Source organism: Tyto alba, unplaced genomic scaffold (assembly GCF_018691265.1).
Source record: "Tyto alba isolate M040663 unplaced genomic scaffold, T.alba_DEE_v4.0 Super-Scaffold_27, whole genome shotgun sequence".
Classification (NCBI taxonomy): Eukaryota; Metazoa; Chordata; class Aves; order Strigiformes; family Tytonidae; genus Tyto; species Tyto alba.
Genome location: NW_024881301.1, coordinates 32,280,132 through 32,300,819, shown reverse-complemented (window position 1 = coordinate 32,300,819; position 20,688 = coordinate 32,280,132). Strand labels below are relative to the sequence as shown.

Here is a 20,688-nt window from a genome sequence, read left to right as displayed (position 1 = left end):
GTATGAAAGCTGTTGCCTGTGCTTTCTGATGTGCACAGAAGTCAGGGCAAGAAGATAGGCAGCCAGCTCATTTTCCCTTGCCATCCCATCATAGGTTACCCAAGAAAGGAAATTCCAGTCACCTTGCGGATGTGCTCCTGCAGTCCCGTGACTCCATACATCCTCAGCACGAACCAGAGCTTCAGGGAGCGGAACCTCCTGCCCAGGGGGATTTGCCAGTGCTGCAAGCCAGGGAGAGGGAGGGCACCCACGTTAGAAGTCACCGTTGCAGTGATACTGCAGAAACTGTACATTCTGCAATGATTTTGAAGTGTACTACATTGCCACATCCTACAGGCAGTTGCTAGAGGCGGGTCAAGTAATAGTAGAAATGTCTATTCCTGGCTAATGCCCTGGTGTGACTGTTTAACACTCAAATTTTTCAAATTAAAATTCAAAAAGGAGGTTGGTGTCAGAATGGAAGGGTCACCAGGCAAATCAAATTTTCTTTGTGCATCCTGAATGCTCTGCAAACACTTTAGAAAAATAAGAATCTTAGAAACTGTCCTAGTTTTGGCTGGGACACAGTTAATTTTCTTCCCAGTAGCTGGTACGGTGCTGTATTTGGATTTAGTATGAGAATAATGCTGATAACACACTGATGGTTTAGTTGTTGCTAAGTAGCACTTATCCTAAGTTAAGGATTTTTCAGTTTCCCATGCTCTGCCAGTGAGCAGATGAACAAGAAGCTGGGAGGGAGCGTGGCCAGGACAGCTGACCCCAACTAGCCAGAGGGATGTCCCATACCATAGGACATCACGATCAGTATATAAACTGGGGGGAGTTGCCCAGGGGCATGGATTGCTGCTCAGGGACCGGCTGGGCATCGGTCACCGGGTGGTGAGCAATTGCATTGTGCAGCACTTGTCTTTTCTTGGGTTTTATTCGTGTTGTTTTGCTACCTTCCTTTTAATTACTACTATTATTGTTGTTGTTGCCATCATTATTATTATATTTCAATTATTAAACTGTTCTTACCTCAACCCATGAGTTTTGCTTCTATTTTTTTTGATTCTCCTCCCCATCCCATCAGGGTGGGGAAGAAGTGAGCAAGCGGCTATGTGGTGCTTAGTTGCCTGTTGGGGTTAAACTACAATTGAAGCTCATGTACCTGTTTACAAGCTTGTTTACAGTTGTGGGGCTAGCATCTACAATGACAGGCCCATTTTCCATTTCAAAATAACAGCATTTCTATTAGTTAAAGATTAAAACACATATGTGTTTTGTTGTTTTGTTTTGTTTTGTTTTTTTTTTTTTTTTTTTTTAAATGGTATTATTTTCTATGTTAAAGAAAAAAAAAAAGATCTTTAGGACATTTCTTTCTACTGCCTAAACCTTGAGATATTGTTCATGCAAAACAACTTCTGCCTTCAAACAATTTTTTTCAGAAAATAGAGTTTAAAGTTTCAGCTTGAGGAATGTTAAAAAATTAGCAAGCTGAATCCTTCCTGAAAAGGAACATAAGGTTTTGAGGTTTATGACAGTAATGGAAAATAAAAGTCCTGAAAATACCAGTATATACCAGCAATAGTATTAATTATTACACTGATGCTGTACTTACCCGATAATCTGTTACAAGGCCTGAAAGTTAAAGAAAAAATGTTCACATTTCTTCATCACAACAGCCAAGTTTTTCAATCATTCTAATGCTATTGAAAAACCTGTATCTTATCTTATCATGTTCTCTATGAACTGCAGCATCACCAGTGTCAACAGGACCACTAAATATCTAGTAAGATACCTGGCAGCATGCTAAATGAAGGTGCCTGTAATAGGCTTCATTCCTTAGCTAGTCAGAATATACCACTAACAAACTAAACAGATTACAGCCCAAGAAACACAATTTTCCTTTCTGTTATACTGCAGATACTGTGGAAGTGATAGACTAAATACTATGTTTATTTTCTTCTTTTAAGTGAAATAAGTAGTAGATAAAATGGCTATTACTAATTTTATTTTAAACAGTTTGAAGAATACCCAAGCTCATGTCATCACTCATTCTCTGCTGTGAAATGTCACCACCTTTACCCTAGTGAACTGGTAACACTTTTTAAAATAATCCAGTTCTAGCTACCTTTTACACGTATTCATATATCTGTTGCTACTTCTTCAGCATGTCTAATAAAGTGATTAGAAAATCTGACTCAGAATTGACCTCTTCCTGCTTGGAGAATAGCATTCTGCATTTTTTTATGGCTTTTCATTTGATGTAGTGAAAGCCACTTACAAACACTTATTGACCAAGCCACAAAGCAGTACAGGGAGGCAAGTAGAGGGCATTATTAGTTATCTTTTATATAAGCACTCGGAGCACAACGTCAAGATACATCCACCTTTGAATCAGTCAATTAAACTGTTTTCACAGTAAAGGAAACTGTAACATAAAACTGGATTACTTGCAGTAAACCAGTGACAGAAATTAAACTGACGTAAAATTTAAAGCACTTCTTTAGGAAAATATGGAACCATCTGCTTAGCTTTCTTATTCTGCTTTATTACTCTGAAGTATAAGCTTCATAGGAACGTATGTACTTAAATTCCATGGGAAAGTGCTCCTGTAATTGTGAACCGCAAGGTACTATATAGAACTGTAGCTTCTGAATTTGACCAGTCTATGTCATTTACATAATTCTCAGCCTTTATATTTTCTAGGAGTTAAAAAGACTGTATTTCTTGTCTTACAAGCGCTCTTGCCAATGTTCTCTCATCCCTGCAGCCAAAACATAGGAAAAAGCATGGTCCTTCCTCCCTGCAACATAAAGCTATTCGGTTCTTTAATCTGTTACTAGGCTATTTTCCAGATGAAAAAAACCCACACAACAACCAGCAATCATTAACCTGTTCCTGGACTTCAGGAAATTAACCTAGTTGTGTCAGCTTGGTAATGAGGTAATTCGATAACGTTCATATTCTTCTGTGTCGTAGCAGCCATTTTTGTTTGATAGCTGCAAGACTGGTAGCAAAGAGTGAAGCAACTGGTGATAGATAAATAATCCTACGCTCCTGTAAGGGGCTATGTCTAATGATCCACAACACCGCCTTTCACAAGCTGTGAAGCAGAATGCAATCAATGATTCGTCCTTGATTACAAGCCTTAGTCTTACATCTGTATTTAACCAAGGGGAATTGCATTGTGGGAGCATATGTGGCGTTCACAATAGAGTATAAAGCTGCATTCTTCTAACACTGCCATTAGGATTTGACCTATATCCTGGGTTGCCAGGCAAGCAAGTATAATCTTCCTGGTGTCATGATGCAAATCACATAAAATTATAATTAATGACAAAATAAAGACTTTCCCCTTGGGGGCACACATAATTGCCATGTGGTTATTAAGAGTAATTGCTCACAGATAGAGATATTTTTCCGCTCATTTAAGTTCTTGAGTGAGAGATGAGCAAATTCAAAAATGCTACTTCATTTGCCTTGTAAACCATGACGAGAAATCTCAGACCTGAGACGTAGTCAGAAAATAAGACCCTCCATTAGACAAGCCATATTTCCAGGAGCGCTGACATCTCATAAATACAGGGACTGTAACGAATTTGCACCTTTGCAAATTTGGCTATGTTTATTGAAGGCATAAGTGTGGATCGGATTTAACAGTTTAACTAGAAGCATTTGCATTTGAAAAGTGTTGTCCAGCTCTTTGGAAAATTGATATCAAATGGGAATAGAATATAGATAAATTTAGCATCACTAGACTCTAGTAATCAGCTGATCTCTTTGAAATCATCATGTCCAGAATGCACAACAAGCTATCACAGCTGACAAAGGCTGAAAAACTTATTATCCAGCTGGGGAGATAGAAGTTTTCAGATCAATTTGGTGGTCTCACCGAAAGCACCTAGTTGTTTAAACTTGGGAGGATGTAAGGTTCTTGTATCAGTACCATCAGTTGTCACAAGAACATATCTTCACTTTAGTTAAAGTTGTTTTTTTTCTCCTATAGTGAAATATTTTTCATGTAAGCAAAGTAAAAACTAGTGACTTAAGTGTATTTACTATAACTGGTATTTTTAATTTAAGAAGGAAAAAACCAGCATATATATTTTCTTCATAACAATTTTAGCCTTTGGAGGGTGAACCTCCAGCTCCAGAGTTACTGCATTTTCCTGATTATATCACAGTTCTATATTTGCATTGCTTGGAAATGTAGAAAAGGAATAAAATGCAAAATTTCTGCCAGTTCATGAATAAGGCACAGGAGTCAATTCTTCATAGGGCTTTTTAGTGAATGGTGGCATTCTGGATGATACTAGTTTATCTGTCAATGAGTTCATAGCCATAACAGAGAGAAGATAAAAGTACTCAGGATACGCTTCTGCACACAGATCAGCGCCAGCAATTTCAGGAAAAATATGAGATACAGTAAATGGTAAGAACATCCACATGTGATTCACCCTCTTGAGAGAGTTATGAGGGAACTTGTACCACATGTTGACACTGCACTGCTGTGACCCTCTTCACAATTAATCAGTTAATAACCGCATGTGTAAAAACAGGTTTCAGGATGGCAAATGCCACTCTGCAGTTGCTAGGTATGTGCAAGAAGCAGCACTAATCCAATGAGCAACTTTGTGCAGGGCCTAAGATTTGTAAGTTCTTTGTGAGCATTTTGTGAAGAACTTTCATGAGCATTTTGTACAGGACTGATAGCCTGCACTTACTGCCTTCTCTACAATCAATGTAACAACATAAGAGCAACGGGGTAATGGCCCAGATAGCTATCACTCAAAATGGAGCATAGATATCAAACACAGCTCACCCCCAGTTTGCAGTTTCAGGGAGTGTTTGCTCCTGACATGGGGTTTTGGAAATGTTAAATCAGAGTTTCCATGAATAGCTAAGAGAAAAGGTCACAGACTTTCGAAACTCTAAAAACAAATCAGATCATGAAACCATTCTGAAAAAAGATAAGTTGGGGAAAGCAGGTAAAGGGACTCAATACACAGCACCCAAAAATATGTTTATCTGACTGCTAAAAGATCATTAAGAATTTTCTCAACACTCCTACAGAGTCAGTGGTAAGTCTGAAGCCGGGGAAATCCCAATACAAAAGTATTAATATAATGCTGTATAAAATGGCTTTCCCTCCATTGATTTTTATACTAACTAAAATCTCACTAGACATGTGTTTTCACTTTAATAAGCTTAACTCCCCAGGGCACTCTGAAAATGGAAACAGGATCCTAAACAACTTAGATAGTTTTAAGAATTTCAGTTTTCATCTTAAGTCCTTTTTTCCCATTAAATATCAGTGTGCAAACAAAATAATAATAATCTCATTTAATTATAAAATTACCAGACTCCTGATGGTGATGCTGCAGGTAAAGAGGTTCTAATTTAAAGGCACCTGTTAAATCTGATCTTTTTTTCACCCTGTATAAAAAAGAAAGAATTAAATTTAACGGATTAAATTTCCATAAGAAGTGAAGGCAAATTGAATGTGTTTAAACTGGCGTATTTCCTGAGCACAGCCTGTGCCATTTTCAGTGCTTTTTCACAGCCATATCAGTACTGTACTTACAAGTAGTTAAGTGTAAGGCTCAGCAGGAACGGGCAGCATGACTGCACGACTGCATATTTAAAAACAGACAAGAAACAGACACAGAGGATCTTTTTATGGTGATAGACACTCACACCAGAATGTGAGACTAGCTGAAGCAATGTTAATGTTTGCAGTCAACAGAAGTTGCCTTGAAATTCCTGCAGTACAAAGCTGTGTGGGAAGAGCTGTGGCTTCCTAGACACCATGCACAGCCGTGGTGAGGCTCTGCGGATGCCATGGCCCCTCCATGCTGTGGTGGTCGGGGCAGCACCCGCTGGTAGGGACAAGCCCCTGGTCCAGACTCAGCCTTCCCTCTTGTACCACCCTGCCCTCTAGCTGGATCCAAAATACACCTACGGACAGACATAATACAGCACAGTGCCAGACTGAGAAGCATACCTTACTTTTGCCTGCTAGTGGCTGGTGTGACTGGACTGAGGTTCAAAAGTCAGCATGTGCCTTTTGGAGAGAATAAGCTATGTTTTGCCAGTGGGTAATAACAAGATTTTCCTGGTTTATGCTTCACTCTGTGTACGACTGACTCACCTCCACAAGTGTTGGGGTTTATAGAGTCAGAAGAAGAAGAAATCAAAAAGACAAAGACTGCTACATCATTATCTTAGGTCTATAAATATATTACAGGGTAAGCAATGATTATGTCACCATGGGGACACTCTAAATGTCAGAACTCCAAACCTTTTATAATTTTCTGTGCATCTGTTTGTTTTTTTTTTTCTGGGTTTTAATGTTTTAATATAAAATTATACATTTCTAAGTAAAAATCTAATTTCCGATTTTTTAGTGTGTATGTAAATGCACAGGCCAGTACGTACTCCCACTCTCATCCACATCTAGACTGCTTATAAAACACCTTAGTCAAACAAACAAAAAGCTTTCTTCTCACTGATGGTCAGGAAAATACCAAGGTTAACAGTTATGTACTTGCCTTCAGGTATTGAAAGTACAAAGCTGAAGATAAGTAAGCTTATGCATGTGAAAAATTGTAAAAGATATTCAGAGTGCTCTCAGTAAAAACAATCAATAATCCATTTGTGTGCTGGAAATGTCCTATGGACAGAAGGAAGAAACTATTACCTGAAAGCAAGTTTAATTAGGGTAATTACTTCTAACAAACCCTAAGTTGTTCTACTGTAGTTTATCTGATATGTTTGATCGCTTTGATATATTCATGTTTCAGTAGCTCATTCTGTACGTAACTAACCCAAGTTACAAGCAGTATCATTAGTTGTTTTGTGAGCGCTTCATTTCTTCTCCTGTAATATCTAGCTTAGAAGATACAAAAATGCTGTCATATTGTACTTCCTTGGTGATGTTACTGCCTTTTTAAAAGATGGTGTTCCATCTGGGGACTTCACAGGTCTTAATCTGGCAACCATGAAAAACTATCTAAAAGGATTACTAAAATAAATCCAAAGCCTGGGCATCAATGCATACGAACCTGTTGAGCTGCACATCTCTACACCATGTCTAGATTTCACCCTATGTATTTTAACTTCTTCGCAGTAAGTGCTTGTGTGGCCTGGTAATGGACAGAAGAGGTGTTCTTAACTTTCTTTGCAAATACCCCTGGTTGACTGAAGGATGGTGAATATATATTTCAAAAATGTCATTGATAAACTAGATTTTTTTTAAGACTTGATGTTATGCTAATAGTCCCACTACGATCTAGCTTGAGTGGCACAGATTCACATATTAAGTACTCATAATACAAAATGCACAAGAAAATTCCTGGTGAATAAAGTCATGCAAATCTGAAAAGTGACTTACTTGGATTGCACGTCTGCAGCTTTTAACACCCTCACTCTATTCTGTCCATTTTAAATGATAGATACAACAATCAAAAAGGTGATTTGATATTATAAACCAACAGGACAATTTCACTTCCATCAACAGATAAGCATTTCCTGTAAGCACCTGCCTTCGAAATCCTAAAACAACATTCCCAACCAAAAGTTAACACTTAAACTCTGAAAAGAGTAATAGAAAAGCAAAAATACCAAGACTTTGTAAGATTATTATTTTCAGTCTCTCTGAAAGAAGACACTTCTTATTTTGTAATATTCCGGAATACTAATTCAGGCAAAACTAACTGGTAGTTTCAAGGAAAAGTCTCTAAAGGACCCTAACACTTGAAAATGGAAAATGTACCCCTCTTGGAGTGGCTGTATTAAATTCCTTTCTGTAGGAAATTCACTGCTCTTTTCTGTACATCGAGAAGTCTGAGAACATTTTACTAAAGCTTTATAATAAATTGCCTCCAAATCCCAAATTACATCACTGCTACATATTGCACTGAGTAGTTAAATAATTACATTATAGATCTAATGGCTAGATTATCTTAATCAACTTGCAAGGAAAAGAAATGGGAGTGTTTACTAGGGAAAGTGCTGAGAAGCCGGGGTGATTTAGAAGCCTTTCTGTCAATGGAACTCAGCTTACTTTGATTCTGAAATGGTGTTCACTGTTTATCGAACTCTTTCTGTATTATTACAATATCATGATTAATACTTCCCATGGATCCTAAGAGGACTATGTATCCTTCACCATTACTTTTTCTCACCAGGTTCCTTCATCCTTTATTACATTTCACCTTTTCAGGCAGTGTTACAGTTGATAAGAGAGGTGAATTTTGGACATGGGCCGTAGAAGTAGTTGGATGATGGATTTGGCTTTAAGTCAAAGCGTTTAACTTTAAATGTATACTTCATTTGTTATTAAGTGAATAATACCTATACGTAAATGCTTTGCTGAAATGAAGCCTAAATGAAGCTGAAATGAAGCCTTAGTTGTAAAGCTTTCACTTTGAGTAAGGAGACATGTTGCAAGGTCTCCTGAGATTCCTTGCAATGGAATCTTCCTACCTATGAAAACAAGCATTTTATACAATCTAAAAAAAAAAAAAAAACCCAAACAAAAAAACAAACAAGAAACAAAATGGAGACAAATACTTTCCTAAGTCTGAAGTCTAAGCTTTGCTAGGAAGAAGCTAAAATTGCCCGAGATGGCAACATTGACAGACAGTGTGATTGCATATACCTCGTTTTCCTGGAAAGCCAAGTAAAATACCTTTAACATAGTTCCACAGGGTTTTCGGGGAGAGCAGAATTAATGAGAAATTAAACTGGTAGGGACTAGACTCTGACCCCTAATTGTCCTACAAACATTAAAGAGAATGATGGTGTATTGTCTCATTTTCGAGTGGCTACTTTGTTAACATCTCTGAGTGACGAGAAAAAGATGGGAGAAACTAGCAAAGGAGTTTCATCATCTTCCTATTTCCATATACAGAAAGAGACAGCTAGTCAGGTGGTACTTATAAACTGGAGTTTTGGGTTAATCACTGACTGACACTACTAATGAATCAGGATCAGAATGTAAGCCATTTACTCTAAAGAAAGGAAAAAAACAACAGATAATGGCTTGGAATATTTGAAGTGCCTACATCAGGAAAATGTAAATTAAATGTAAATTAAAGTAAAAAATGTAATGTATTATCTGAATAATCTACACATTTGTGGCAAAGCCAGCTTTGCTGAGAATAGTAAAAGAGCCAAAGATTAACCAAAGGCAACTGTCACTGTCTCACATTTATTCTTCTTTTAAATAAGGTGACCTTTTTCTGGATGATGTTTTAGAGTCTTCTCTTTAACATTCAGTTTTTCCTTCTGTTTTTAGTTTTTGCAAATTTTATTGTTCTATTATAACCAAAGTTAATGTTTTTGTTTATTTTGGTAAATAGTCTGCATTTACTGAATAGCTGTTTTGCTAATAAGTATCATTAACTGTGATGCTGGTAGACACTAAGTTCTGGAGATTTCAGTTTGGGACACAATAGGGTCCTCTATTATGGGATGTTTTTATTATTGCTATTATTACTTCTATGATACTTCTCTTTGTTTCAAAGTATGTTTACAGGTTTCTACTTTGGCACCTTTTTATATCAAAATGTTGCCTTTGCTGTCATCTAGGAAAAAGGGAAATCAAGAAATAAAAATCAGAAATTAAAATTTCATAAATAGTCTTTTTGAAATCAGCTGCTTGTCATCACCCAAATCTCAAGCATTTTTAGAAAGGCTTTTGAAAGAATCAAGGCTCAAGCAAAAAGTATTTTTATGGAAAAGAAGAAAAAGCTCTGTTTAGCATGCTGTTCATTGCATTAACATCCTCATATTTTTTTTCATTTAAGTTTTAAACAATCCCCAAAAGAAGCAAATACGAATCTGCAGACTTTTCAGGATTTCTCTCTCTCTCTCTGGAACATAATGCAGAGCTCGGGCCTACTTCTAAACTTTACTTTTTTGAAACTTGGACCAAATGAAGGACTGAAATTTGTAAATAATTTACAAGAGTTAAAGCTATCCAGAACTCCTAATTTCAATACAGAAATGCAAATAAATGTCTACTGCTAGAAAGGTAGACTAATTTAACAAGTAATTTTTTTCTCTTGTAATGTTTCCTTTCACTTTAATACTTACCACATAGCAGAGCAATCAAAATTCACTAGCAGCCATTTGTGAGGATTAAAGTTAAATGAATCTGCAAACTGAGAATGGATAAATAAAAAAAAAGAATTATGAAAGAGAAATGGATCCATGTGCTAATGATACAACTTTGTCAAATTGTCTGAGTACATCTTAACTACAAATGAATTCTTGAATTGCGTCTTTGTAGATAATGTTCATGCTGATGTCACTTTACTGCATAAGTACTGTAGTTAAATTTTCATTTATTTGGGGGTTGGAATTCAGGTTAGGTGTGCAGCTAGGCTATTGGTATTATCAACAATTTGAGCATGTACTAACGATTATACCTTTTAGATACATATGTTATGGAAAAGTATATATCTCGGTGTAAACTAAAAAAAAAATCTCCATACCCAGGAACATCCACTGAGGTCCACATCCCAATTTCCAATCACAATTCACAAACCTTTCTATTTCCAAGAATATTAATCATATACACACAGAATTCTTATATAGAGATGAATGATTTATTTAGTTCAGAATCTGCATACCCCATTCATTCAAAAAATTACAACTGACTAGGCAATGACTTTTTTTTTACTGCCAGTGTATTTTCTTTTAGCAGAAGTAATTTTTTCATCAAAGTCAAAAGAAAAACCAACACAGAATAAGTATTCACAATACATGCTTATATAAATCATGTAACAGGCCTGTTTTACTTGACATATGTTTAGGTGTGGCATCAGAGAAAGCCCAGGTAGTTAAGACCGACATCGTGTGCGAAAGGCTTCGTCCGTGGTTTGTGTTTTAACAAAGGCAGAAGCCATCAGCCTTAAAAAAAAAGAGATGGGGGCCTGGTAGCACCAGGGTCTGACTACTCCATATAGCACTTTCCTGTTCTCATTTGCTTCTCATAACCTTCCCTGTCAGTTGTAAACAATTAATGATGGCTCTCATAATATTCTCTGTCTGTCTCTGTATCTATACATCTCTCTAGCTATCTCCCTGCACTATGTAAGGTAGGAAACCTATTCATGGTTGTTAAATATTTACTCTTATGACAAATGCTGGCCCAGACAAGATATGCTGTTTCATTTCCTTCAGGAACCAATAACAATAATTTTAAAAATATTCCCCTACAGGAAATTACAACAAGCTTCATTTGCTGATAAAAAAAGACAGAAAGAAATGCTTTATTTGTGAGGGGGTTTTCCCTCCTCTTCTTCATTAGTCACTACCTATCAGTGCTGTGTTTAAACTTCTGGCTTTACCAAACAGCAGTATTTTCTCCACTGACGTGGAAGACAAGGGCTTATCAGACTGTCTGAGGGGAGCAGCAGGAAATTGAAGTATTCTTATCTTAGCAACTGAATGCCAAGTAGCTCAGTGAGGGGGGGAGGGAAGGAACAAGAGTGCTGTTGGAGGAATATTTCATTTAGCTCTCTCAGTTATTAAACCCTGTATGTTTGAGATACAGCTACTGGCTGTATTCTGTATGACTTTTAGGATGTAAGTAAAAAAAAAAAAAAAAAACATAACGAGTTCATTAATTTGTTGAACTTCTTTTCTTTTCTTTTGTTTTCTTTTTTGTGTAATGTAGAATTATGGTGTTATAAAAGTGCCTTTTTGGATACTTGGGAAAAAGTTCCTCTTTTCTGTTTTGTAAGACACTTTGTTGATTCACTACTACTTGCTATCTGTATGACAAACTTTAAGATACTGTGGTAACTTGCATACTCCCAGAATAAAACAGTAAAACCTATATACACATAAGTAACGTAATAGCATATACAGGGATTTGTAGTGTAAACTGAAGTGCAGCATACTCAGAGATTCTAGAAGAGCCATTAATGTTGGGTGCATAAGACAGACAAAAATTCTATGGAAGAGCAAGGTTTTAACAGGCTGCTAGAGAAGAAACACTTCAGTCACCTCTACTCCATTTAGAAGATGCCTGAATTCAGGGCAGATGAATGCACTCCCAGCATAGGCTGCATCAATATGCATCCAGATATTTTCCTTATTACCTAAAAAAAAAAAAAAAAAAAAAAAAAAGTAATTGAAGAGGAAATAAATTAAACAGCAGACTAAAAAGCCCTATTAATTTGCATGAAACCAAGTGCCTGAGAGATTTTTCTTTGATGTTGTTATTTTCCCAATTTAAAATTAAGAGATTAAATGTTTCTACCATCTGGATTTCCATTAACACATAAAGATGTATCCACAACATATTCTTCCTCCCCACTTATACTAGAACAGAGTTCTTACATATCTAGGTTTATCTTATTAATATTAAGCAACATAAAATAGTAAATTAAGAACCATTAGAAATTACAGCTTAAAAAGATGCATCTAGAGATGTACTTACCTTTTCTACAGTAATAAAACTATCTACTTTAGCAAGAGGAGCTAGAGTTCTAGCTGTGCTCCTCACTTCTAACTCATGAATCACAAACACACATATCTAAACAGTATTTTTTACATGTCGATACATGTACATGCGCATGCTTTTGAACTATGTGCAGCAAACTACTTCAAGGACTGAGACTTGCGCTAATGCATTAGTGCACTTGCACTCTGAAAGGTTAAGAAAGTGCTAGCTTTGATTAGTCACTGAACGGTTTCTGCAGAAGTATTTTAGCACACGAGCCTCTCATGTATTCTCTGTAAATTGGCATTCACACTCTACTATAGGTCACCTGCATTAATGCACATGGTAACAATTCTATGAGTAACAGGTCTATGAGTTGATGACTGAAGCCCACATAACATCTTTACACTGGTCACCAAATAATTCTGATGGGTATTTCCACATACAGAGGAATATCCATTCACATCTGCAACTGGGCACCAAGTCCATGCTGGAATTTGCATTCTTGTGAACTACATTTTCTTTTTGCATAAATGTCTGGAAAAAAGCTAATAAAATATTATTCGTAACATCCACGACATGTTTATTTGAAAACATGTTCAAAGTTCAACTGATTATTTATTTTTAAATATACTTAGTTTGAGATACTGCCTTTATTTCATAGGACTACTGCTCATGTATATTAAGAAGAAAATTCACCTGCACACAGAAAACCTAGCATGAGACTTGTGATCTGAGTAGTGTGCACCCTTTCTGGTCTCTGCTGCACAAGCAGGAAATCATTGAGAGCAACTGGTGAAACACACATGATTAGTTGCTATACCTAGAAGTACTGGTGTCGCTGTTTTATAAGGTCAGGTCTACAGGAGTAACCTGAACAGCAAAATAATCTCTAGCTGCTAAACAGACTACAAGAAACCTTTTTAGAAAGGAGGACTGGGAGCTCAGGGGCTTGTGCTGAAGGGCAGGAAACCTCACGGAGCAAGTCACTACCACACAGACCCCAAATGTTTTAGGTCCAACCTGAATAAATTAACAGAACATCAAATCTAGCTGTGTTTCTATGAGGCTGCTTCTAACTGCTTATAGCTATAAATTTCCTGTTCTAAACGTACACTTGAATGGATACGGTTCACTTCTGTTGCAGTTTTGTCCTCCACCAAGTGTGTTCTTTTGACCAAACCTTGCTGCAGATCAAAGCTTGACACAACAGACCATAACACAGAAATACTTACGGTGAGTGCCTGACTCAGTCACTGTATTAAACACCCTGGCACTTGTCCTGTGTTTTTGCAAAAGGGAGGAAATCAGGGAAGGGAGAGGAAGGATTAAGGAGAATACACGTGGATTTTTGGTGCATATTTCCCTGCTTTTTATAGTTGTTAGAACCAGACAGAAAGAAAACACTTTATGCAGAGAAGAATTAGAGTTCAGCTTTTCCCTAATCTTCACCATTACTCTAGATGCACTTGCAGGAAGAAGGGCTTGAAGAAAAATGGTACAAACAGAAGCATTTACAGTAATTTTTAACAGGAAGTGTTCCAAAATATGCTTCCCCCCCCAAAAAAAAACCCTTGAGGCAATGTCCTCTGTACTCTTTAACAGTTTGAGAAAGAAAACTGTAACTGAAGGTCTCATCTATAAGTAGCCTTATTGAATTTGGACACTGACACTGCACAATACCCTGGAAATGACTCAGTGTGGTTTAAACTGGTATCTGTAATTTTAGAAAGCAGCAGCAAAGACTTACAAATAGGACCCAGTTCTAACAGTTTGTCAAAGGAGCAGCAAGGTGTGGTTCCAAGCGTTGCACAGAACTGCAGAGCCAGAAAAAACAAAGGCAAAACAATTGTTACAGCAAAGAAAACTATCAAATTAAAAAACCTGTCTGCAGTCAACAGTAAACAGAGAAAACAGATGACATAGGGCAAAATAAATTTATTTTAGCCAATACATATCCTTCAGTAAAACTTCCGAGAATCTTTTTTTTTTCCTAAACTCCCACAAGCATCCATTGAGACAGATCCATAAAATCAAATGTTAATATAAAATTGACTAAGTAATGTAATACAGTCACAGTATTATAGTAATGCTATATTTTATATATTTTCTATGTGTCCCACATGCTTATCATGTGGCCTAATATTAACCTCACAATTACCATCAAAATGATTTGCAGTTTATGGCATAGAAGCAAGCTCTGAACCTGAGCAACTTAAAGGTGCTGGAATTCCTGTTGACAGAACGGATCATAAAATATTACTGCCTAAATTCAAGAGCCACAGCTCTGTAACAGAGACTTGTAACTGATTTGTGCTCATTGGATCTGCAGCCTGGGACCTCTTCACTAGTTGCATATTTGCACTATTAGGTTTTCAAGATTTGTTCCCTGAGAAAATTTTTCTCCCAAATTCATTCTAAAATACTGGAACCATTCTTCCTTCATTCTGTTAATGTCTCATTTAATGTATCCTGCTACCTGACCAGTGGGCCAAAAGCAGAGGCAACATAAATGCTGAAGTTTCATAGTAGAAAGATAATATAACCATGTGAAAATGAGCTATGGTAATTTACTGGGAAAATGCAGGTAGAATTATAGCCCCAAAAAAACAACTACCAAGTGCATAGGCTGTCATTGCTTTATTTTTCATTGCTATATTTATGTTTTTTAACACCCTGTCTCGCTTTTGTAAGCACTAATAAAGGCTGGGTCTGGTTTTTGCCTTGTGCTGGATTTTTATATAATAAAAGACACTTTATAGTTTAAATAGGCAAATAAAGTATCCTGGATTTTGTACAAAGGAATTAGATCATTTATCCAAGGTCATACACAAACTATAGTACAGTCAGGAGATAATTATAAATGTAAAATCCAGAATTTTGGATTTCTATTTTTGTACTTATGGTTACTTTTTCTGCCAAATACACTGCCAGTGCACTATCTTTTGAGTTCTCTGTTCTTCCCTATATATCTGCAACTAGCCACATTTTTATGAGGGGGTTTGTGTGCACGTCCCTCGGTGTATTCATGATAAGACCTATAAGAAGGCAAAGGAACACCTCGATAATACTTGTCCATCCACTAGACCTTTTAAGAAGAAGCAAACAGACTGCCATAGCAAAACACAGATATGCTTCTACATTAAAACTCCATGCAGTGCATTTTTGTCTCAGAGCTCCATAACGAGTAGGTGGGCAGGGCCTTCGGGTTCACCGCTCTCCCTTGCAGCAGGAGTGATACCATCAGGAAATGTTTTCAGTGGTTCCTTCTCTGCGCTGGACTTCCCTGGCTCATCCACCATGCCAAGTAACATCTTTTATTCCTTAAGCGCCTGCTTAATCCATCCGGTACAGTAGGTTTTCCTGCTATAGTAGAGAGTGTGCTCGCCGACGAGCAGCATGCGAGGCTGTCCCTGCTGCCTCAGTTGTGGAGGTGCTGCAGGAGGGCCCACGCCGCCGCTGCGCAGCTGAGGGGTGCAGCTGCAGGATTCAGCCTGCGGGACGGGCTGGCCGCGTGGCCGGCGCTGGTACAGTCATGGGGTGAGTGACCACTTCTGCAGCAAAGGATTTTGCTCGCATTTACATCACCTGATGTGGCCTCACCTGCCTTTAGCTTTTAGTGTCTCTCTAGCGTAACAAACGTTTTACTTGTGAGAAAAATAATTTCATGTTATTATGCCAGCAGCGAATTGTTTTCCAAAATCTTATAACCTGTTTTAGCCTAAGATCATGTTTCACTTGCCAAGTGTATGCTCTTTTCTGTTCTTCTAGGTCAGATATTCACATGCTGTCTCTGCATTTCATTGATATCTCGTTAATTCTAGGAGTTCCCAATACTCAAAAGTTAAACAGTGCCAGGTTTTTCAGGAGGGTCTTTTTCCCTTCCGTTTTAACAGGTTATACACATTTGCACTAAGTATTTATGCTCTAATTAAGCAGACTGGTTGATAGCTACTAACATTTTACCCTTTTATTTGTTCCTTTGAACACTCATGCTTATTCATAAATTGTCACCCACTCTCAGGCTAGAGATTTTATTGACTTTTTCACTTCTGCCAGCTGTTGGAGATTGGAGACCGCTACAAATCATCTACAGTCACATCTTGAAGCAGGTCCTGTACTAAGTACTAAGTCAGGACTATGATTTGGCTTTCCCTCTGGGGGTTCCTTAACTAGTCCTCCCAATAACTTCTCATAAATTTTTAACATGTTTATTTATTTTTGCTTTTCACATTTCCCATCAAGCTTTTTTTTTTTTGTCTTTCCATTCTGTGAAATAAGTGGCAACAGCACACTAGAAAGGCCTAGCATCTTGGAAAAAAAATATCTGATTGTAAGACAAAGAATTGGATAAATGTGATGGTATTTTCATTTGCAAGTTCCAGGTTTTTAGAGAATTCATGCAAAGTGAGAGATAGTTGTTTTATTACCTATTAAACTAGATTTTTCAAAATTTCTAAAAAACCCCACACTAACATAAATAGCCAATAAAAAGGGTAGGTGGATATGTATTAAAAAAACAGGAACCACTTTTAAGTACACTGTTGAACATTTCTGCATCTATATTATACCATATACCTCAGAGATATTTTAAATTGTTGTATGGAGCTGAATTTTTCTGTTTAATGGAAAGTACTTAGGTAGTACTCAATTGATATAAATTTATATACACTCTAAGAGGAAGTCATATCCTGACTTCGTATAGGGCAGATCTGATTAAATGTAGTCATATAAAACCCTGAAAACCTTTTATCTCTGACAGCGCACATGTTCACCCAACTTCACAATTACAGAGTATTAATAATTATAGTCATGCTTCATTATACCAATAAATGTATTAGCTATGAGAAAAGTTATTATTGAAATAAGAAAAGGACAATTCAGTGTTATTTCTGTATCAAGCTACTAAGAACCTGAGTTTGAAACCAATACAGTTCTGAAAATGAGAAGCACATTGAATATGTAGTTAAATACAATTTTGCTACTAACACATTTTTCCCTCAAAATAATCTAATCTTTATCTATACTGGGCCTTCCCATATTCCCGAGACACATGAGAACAGAATAATTACAGTGCCTTGAGGTATGTTTGTGATTTCTCTGGAAGTTCAATCATCCTTTGAGGCAGGTTGGTTTAAAAAGATTGCAGGATATTTTTTTAAAAAGGAGTAAGTTTGCTCCTTTTTTTTACTGAGAGGACATGCATGTATGGAGTGAAAATATATTTATTGCATTGTTGTCTACCTAAGATGTTCCCACAATCAGAAGAAACCTGCTTTTCACCTTTGGCTGAACTACAGATCTACAAATTGAATCACAAGAAATGGAGGATACCATGATGAAAATTCTAATTTTTCTATAATCATAAGGAATGGGAGTTAACCCATTGGATTGGGAAATAACCAAATAAAGAGTGGAGTACAGACTTCAGTCTGTTTTTATACATATATTTTTTTATAATATGGCGTGGACTTTCTGACATGATTAGAGTGAAATTATCTTGGCTAGTCCAGCAATTAAAATAACAATGGAGATTTCACAATTAAAAGTTACACATTATTGTTTTTAGTGTTGTACTGCAGTTAAAGTATTCTCCTAGTAAGGATAAGGAATATGTTGCTTCAATGAGAGATTATACGAGTTCAAACATAGTTTAAATAATGGTTTATTCTCTAAAGTATATCTCAGTTTCTAAAATAATTTTGTCCTCTCTTCAGGTGCCTAAGCCTCAAAGCTACATGTTTCAATTCTCAGAAACCACTTAAAGTGACAGCATCTGCTCTTGTCAGGACGCTCATTACCCCGCCTCAGTACTACACAATGAATCTAACTCAATTTGTAACCTGTATTACACCAGCAAAATCACATTTGTGCAAAGGGTGGAGGATGGGCTGCATCACAGAAGTAGGACTGATGGCTCAGTATAGCCTGCAGGCCTCATCCTTTTCAGGTTGTGCACTTCAAATTTGACTCAGCCCGGGCTGTGAATACAAAGCAGCTAAAATGCTTGCATCAGTCAGCTCATGTATTACTTTCCAGAAATCAAGAGATATGTCAGGAAACATGCATGAATCTTTATGATGCCTGAGAGCAATGACTATCAATCTTTTCAACTGGAAGACCTCGTACAGGTTTTGAAAAAGATGTGGACACATTTTGCACAGTTTCACCACAAAGCTTTTTGTTTGCAATTAACTAAAATGAGGCAGAACTTTCAGTGTTTTCTTATTGTTCTTATTTTCTCCTACTCAGTTTTTTGCCAGCTTGCACTCATGATAAGGTCTGTGGCTTGAAGAAAACTATAACAGTTTACCAAACCACCACCGAGTATTTTACAAAATCATTCACAAACTGCAGGTTAAGAAACATCGCCCTAGACATCTGTACGTGTCTCAAGAATGCTTCTTCCAAGTGGAAATCTGTGGTGAGGATTTAAGTGTTAACTTTTACTGAAAGGACGGCTCCTCTGTCAGTCTAATTCTGATTTATTGTTTCATGAGTGAGTCCAGATACAAACAGCCTGCTTCTTAATATCCTGCAGATCATAAGTCAGAAGAGTAATTTCAGCTAGCATTAGAGAGATTTCACGCTGGGCCTTTGTTCAGCAGCAAGGCTGCTTATATTATAGCAGCTTTATACTGGATGAGGCTGTCGAGGTATATTGTACTATATATATGCCAGCTGCAATAGATCAGTGTTGATTTATGAAAGACAGCATAAAGCTCACAGGCCACTTAAACAGATTCAAGTGAACTAGGCTTGAATGCAGTTGACTCTGGTCAACATTCATCCAACGTAGAGGCCTGTGTCAAGCTGGGAGCATAGGGCCGAACTGAGAAAGGCATTTATGCATGTGCTTAACCACTGGTTAGTGTTTATAATTAATGAAATGGAAATTACTTCAGCACATGCTTTAAAGCTCCCCCTTAACCAGTGGCCAGATGAAGGGCTGCATACTAGCTGCACTTGGAAATTACTCCTTCGTAAATTGTGGCAACTTTAGTGCCTCAACATCTGACACGTTTAAGTGTTTTGTTTGCACAGTCTGCTTGCTTTACTGTATGAAAATATCTCTGTTTCAATTTCTGCAAAAGTATTTTGGAAGAGACAAATTAACACAATTCTGAAATGAGAAATAAAAAAAGGAAACAAAACTAGAGGTCTGGGTACACTAACTGATGATAGCCTTCACTGAACAAAATGATATACACATTACTAGTGCTAATAATCAAGATATTGATGGTAGATAGGAATTCAAAGACTCATTTTAAAGACAATGCCTCTCCCAAAAAAGAGTCTGACTGCCAGATCCTATGTATGAGAAAGGCAAACCTGTAATTACCAGATTGCTGTAACGAGATAACTTGTTTCACAGCAAATAAATGCGCCCCTGATTCTCCACTCACCTCTACAAGCAAAGCACTTCTATCAAGTTCAGTATATCATCTATTCATTAAATATAAGAGGAAAATCACGCCTATAAAGCATTTTAATTTGCATGTATTTTCTTTTTAATCGCCTACAAAACACTATTTTTTTGGTGATAAGGGAGACTGCATCAGCTCGGATGCATCCAAGATGTCTTCATTAGGAATAATGTCTCTGCTGTCAAAAGTCTCTTCAGGCAGAATTTCTTCCTTTAAACTTTTTTCCTTTGATGTTGAATCACTCCCCTTAGTGAAGGATCAGTGAATACAGAGAGACAAGGAATAAAGTGGCATAAGGTGTTTCCTTGGCAATATGCATATCTTTGTCACCAGAACAAAATAAAATAGCACCAAATTACTCAAGAACAAAAGAAATGGAAAGGCTTTTGAAATCTGCAAGCCAGCAAAGGGAGCACTAATACAGTGCATGGACTGCTGCTCAGCATGACAGAGAATTAACACACCTTTTGAGTTAAGATGCCAACCATAAGGATAATGAGATCTAGTTTAATATAAGCTGACATGTTTTATGTATACAAATAAATGGAAGACCTGGTACAGACCATATTAACTCAGAGCAAGCCTCTGTTGCCTTTGAAAGCCTGTTTTGCACAGCTAAGCAAACAGAGGAAGAAAAACAACAGTTAAATCACCCTTTGTAAAGGTGTCACTGAATACATAAAACAGAATTTTTTATTTCCTCGTAGAAAAATTAATAAGGAATGAAAAAGTATGGGGGTAACTTGCATTTTTTTTTGTTAGTGGACAAAAGATGATAGAAAAACGCATTAACTTTGTAGTTAGTGCATGGAGTTG

At 37.0% G+C, this 20,688-nt stretch overlaps 1 protein-coding gene across 3 annotated transcripts in view; it reads right to left on the bottom strand.

Moving 5' to 3' along the window:
- DDC (dopa decarboxylase) overlaps positions 1-20,688 on the bottom strand; it is a 61,700-nt gene that overhangs the window by 15,496 nt on the left and 25,516 nt on the right. For all 3 annotated transcript variants that reach the window (XM_032999354.2, XM_032999356.2, XM_032999357.2), the window contains exons 7-12: positions 14,196-14,262; positions 12,007-12,101; positions 10,087-10,154; positions 5,345-5,421; positions 1,601-1,620; positions 123-221 (exon numbers count right to left, since the gene is read on the bottom strand). In XM_032999354.2, the coding sequence (XP_032855245.1) occupies positions 123-221; positions 1,601-1,620; positions 5,345-5,421; positions 10,087-10,154; positions 12,007-12,101; positions 14,196-14,262 (426 nt within the window). The remainder of the gene's footprint in view (positions 1-122; positions 222-1,600; positions 1,621-5,344; positions 5,422-10,086; positions 10,155-12,006; positions 12,102-14,195; positions 14,263-20,688) is intronic.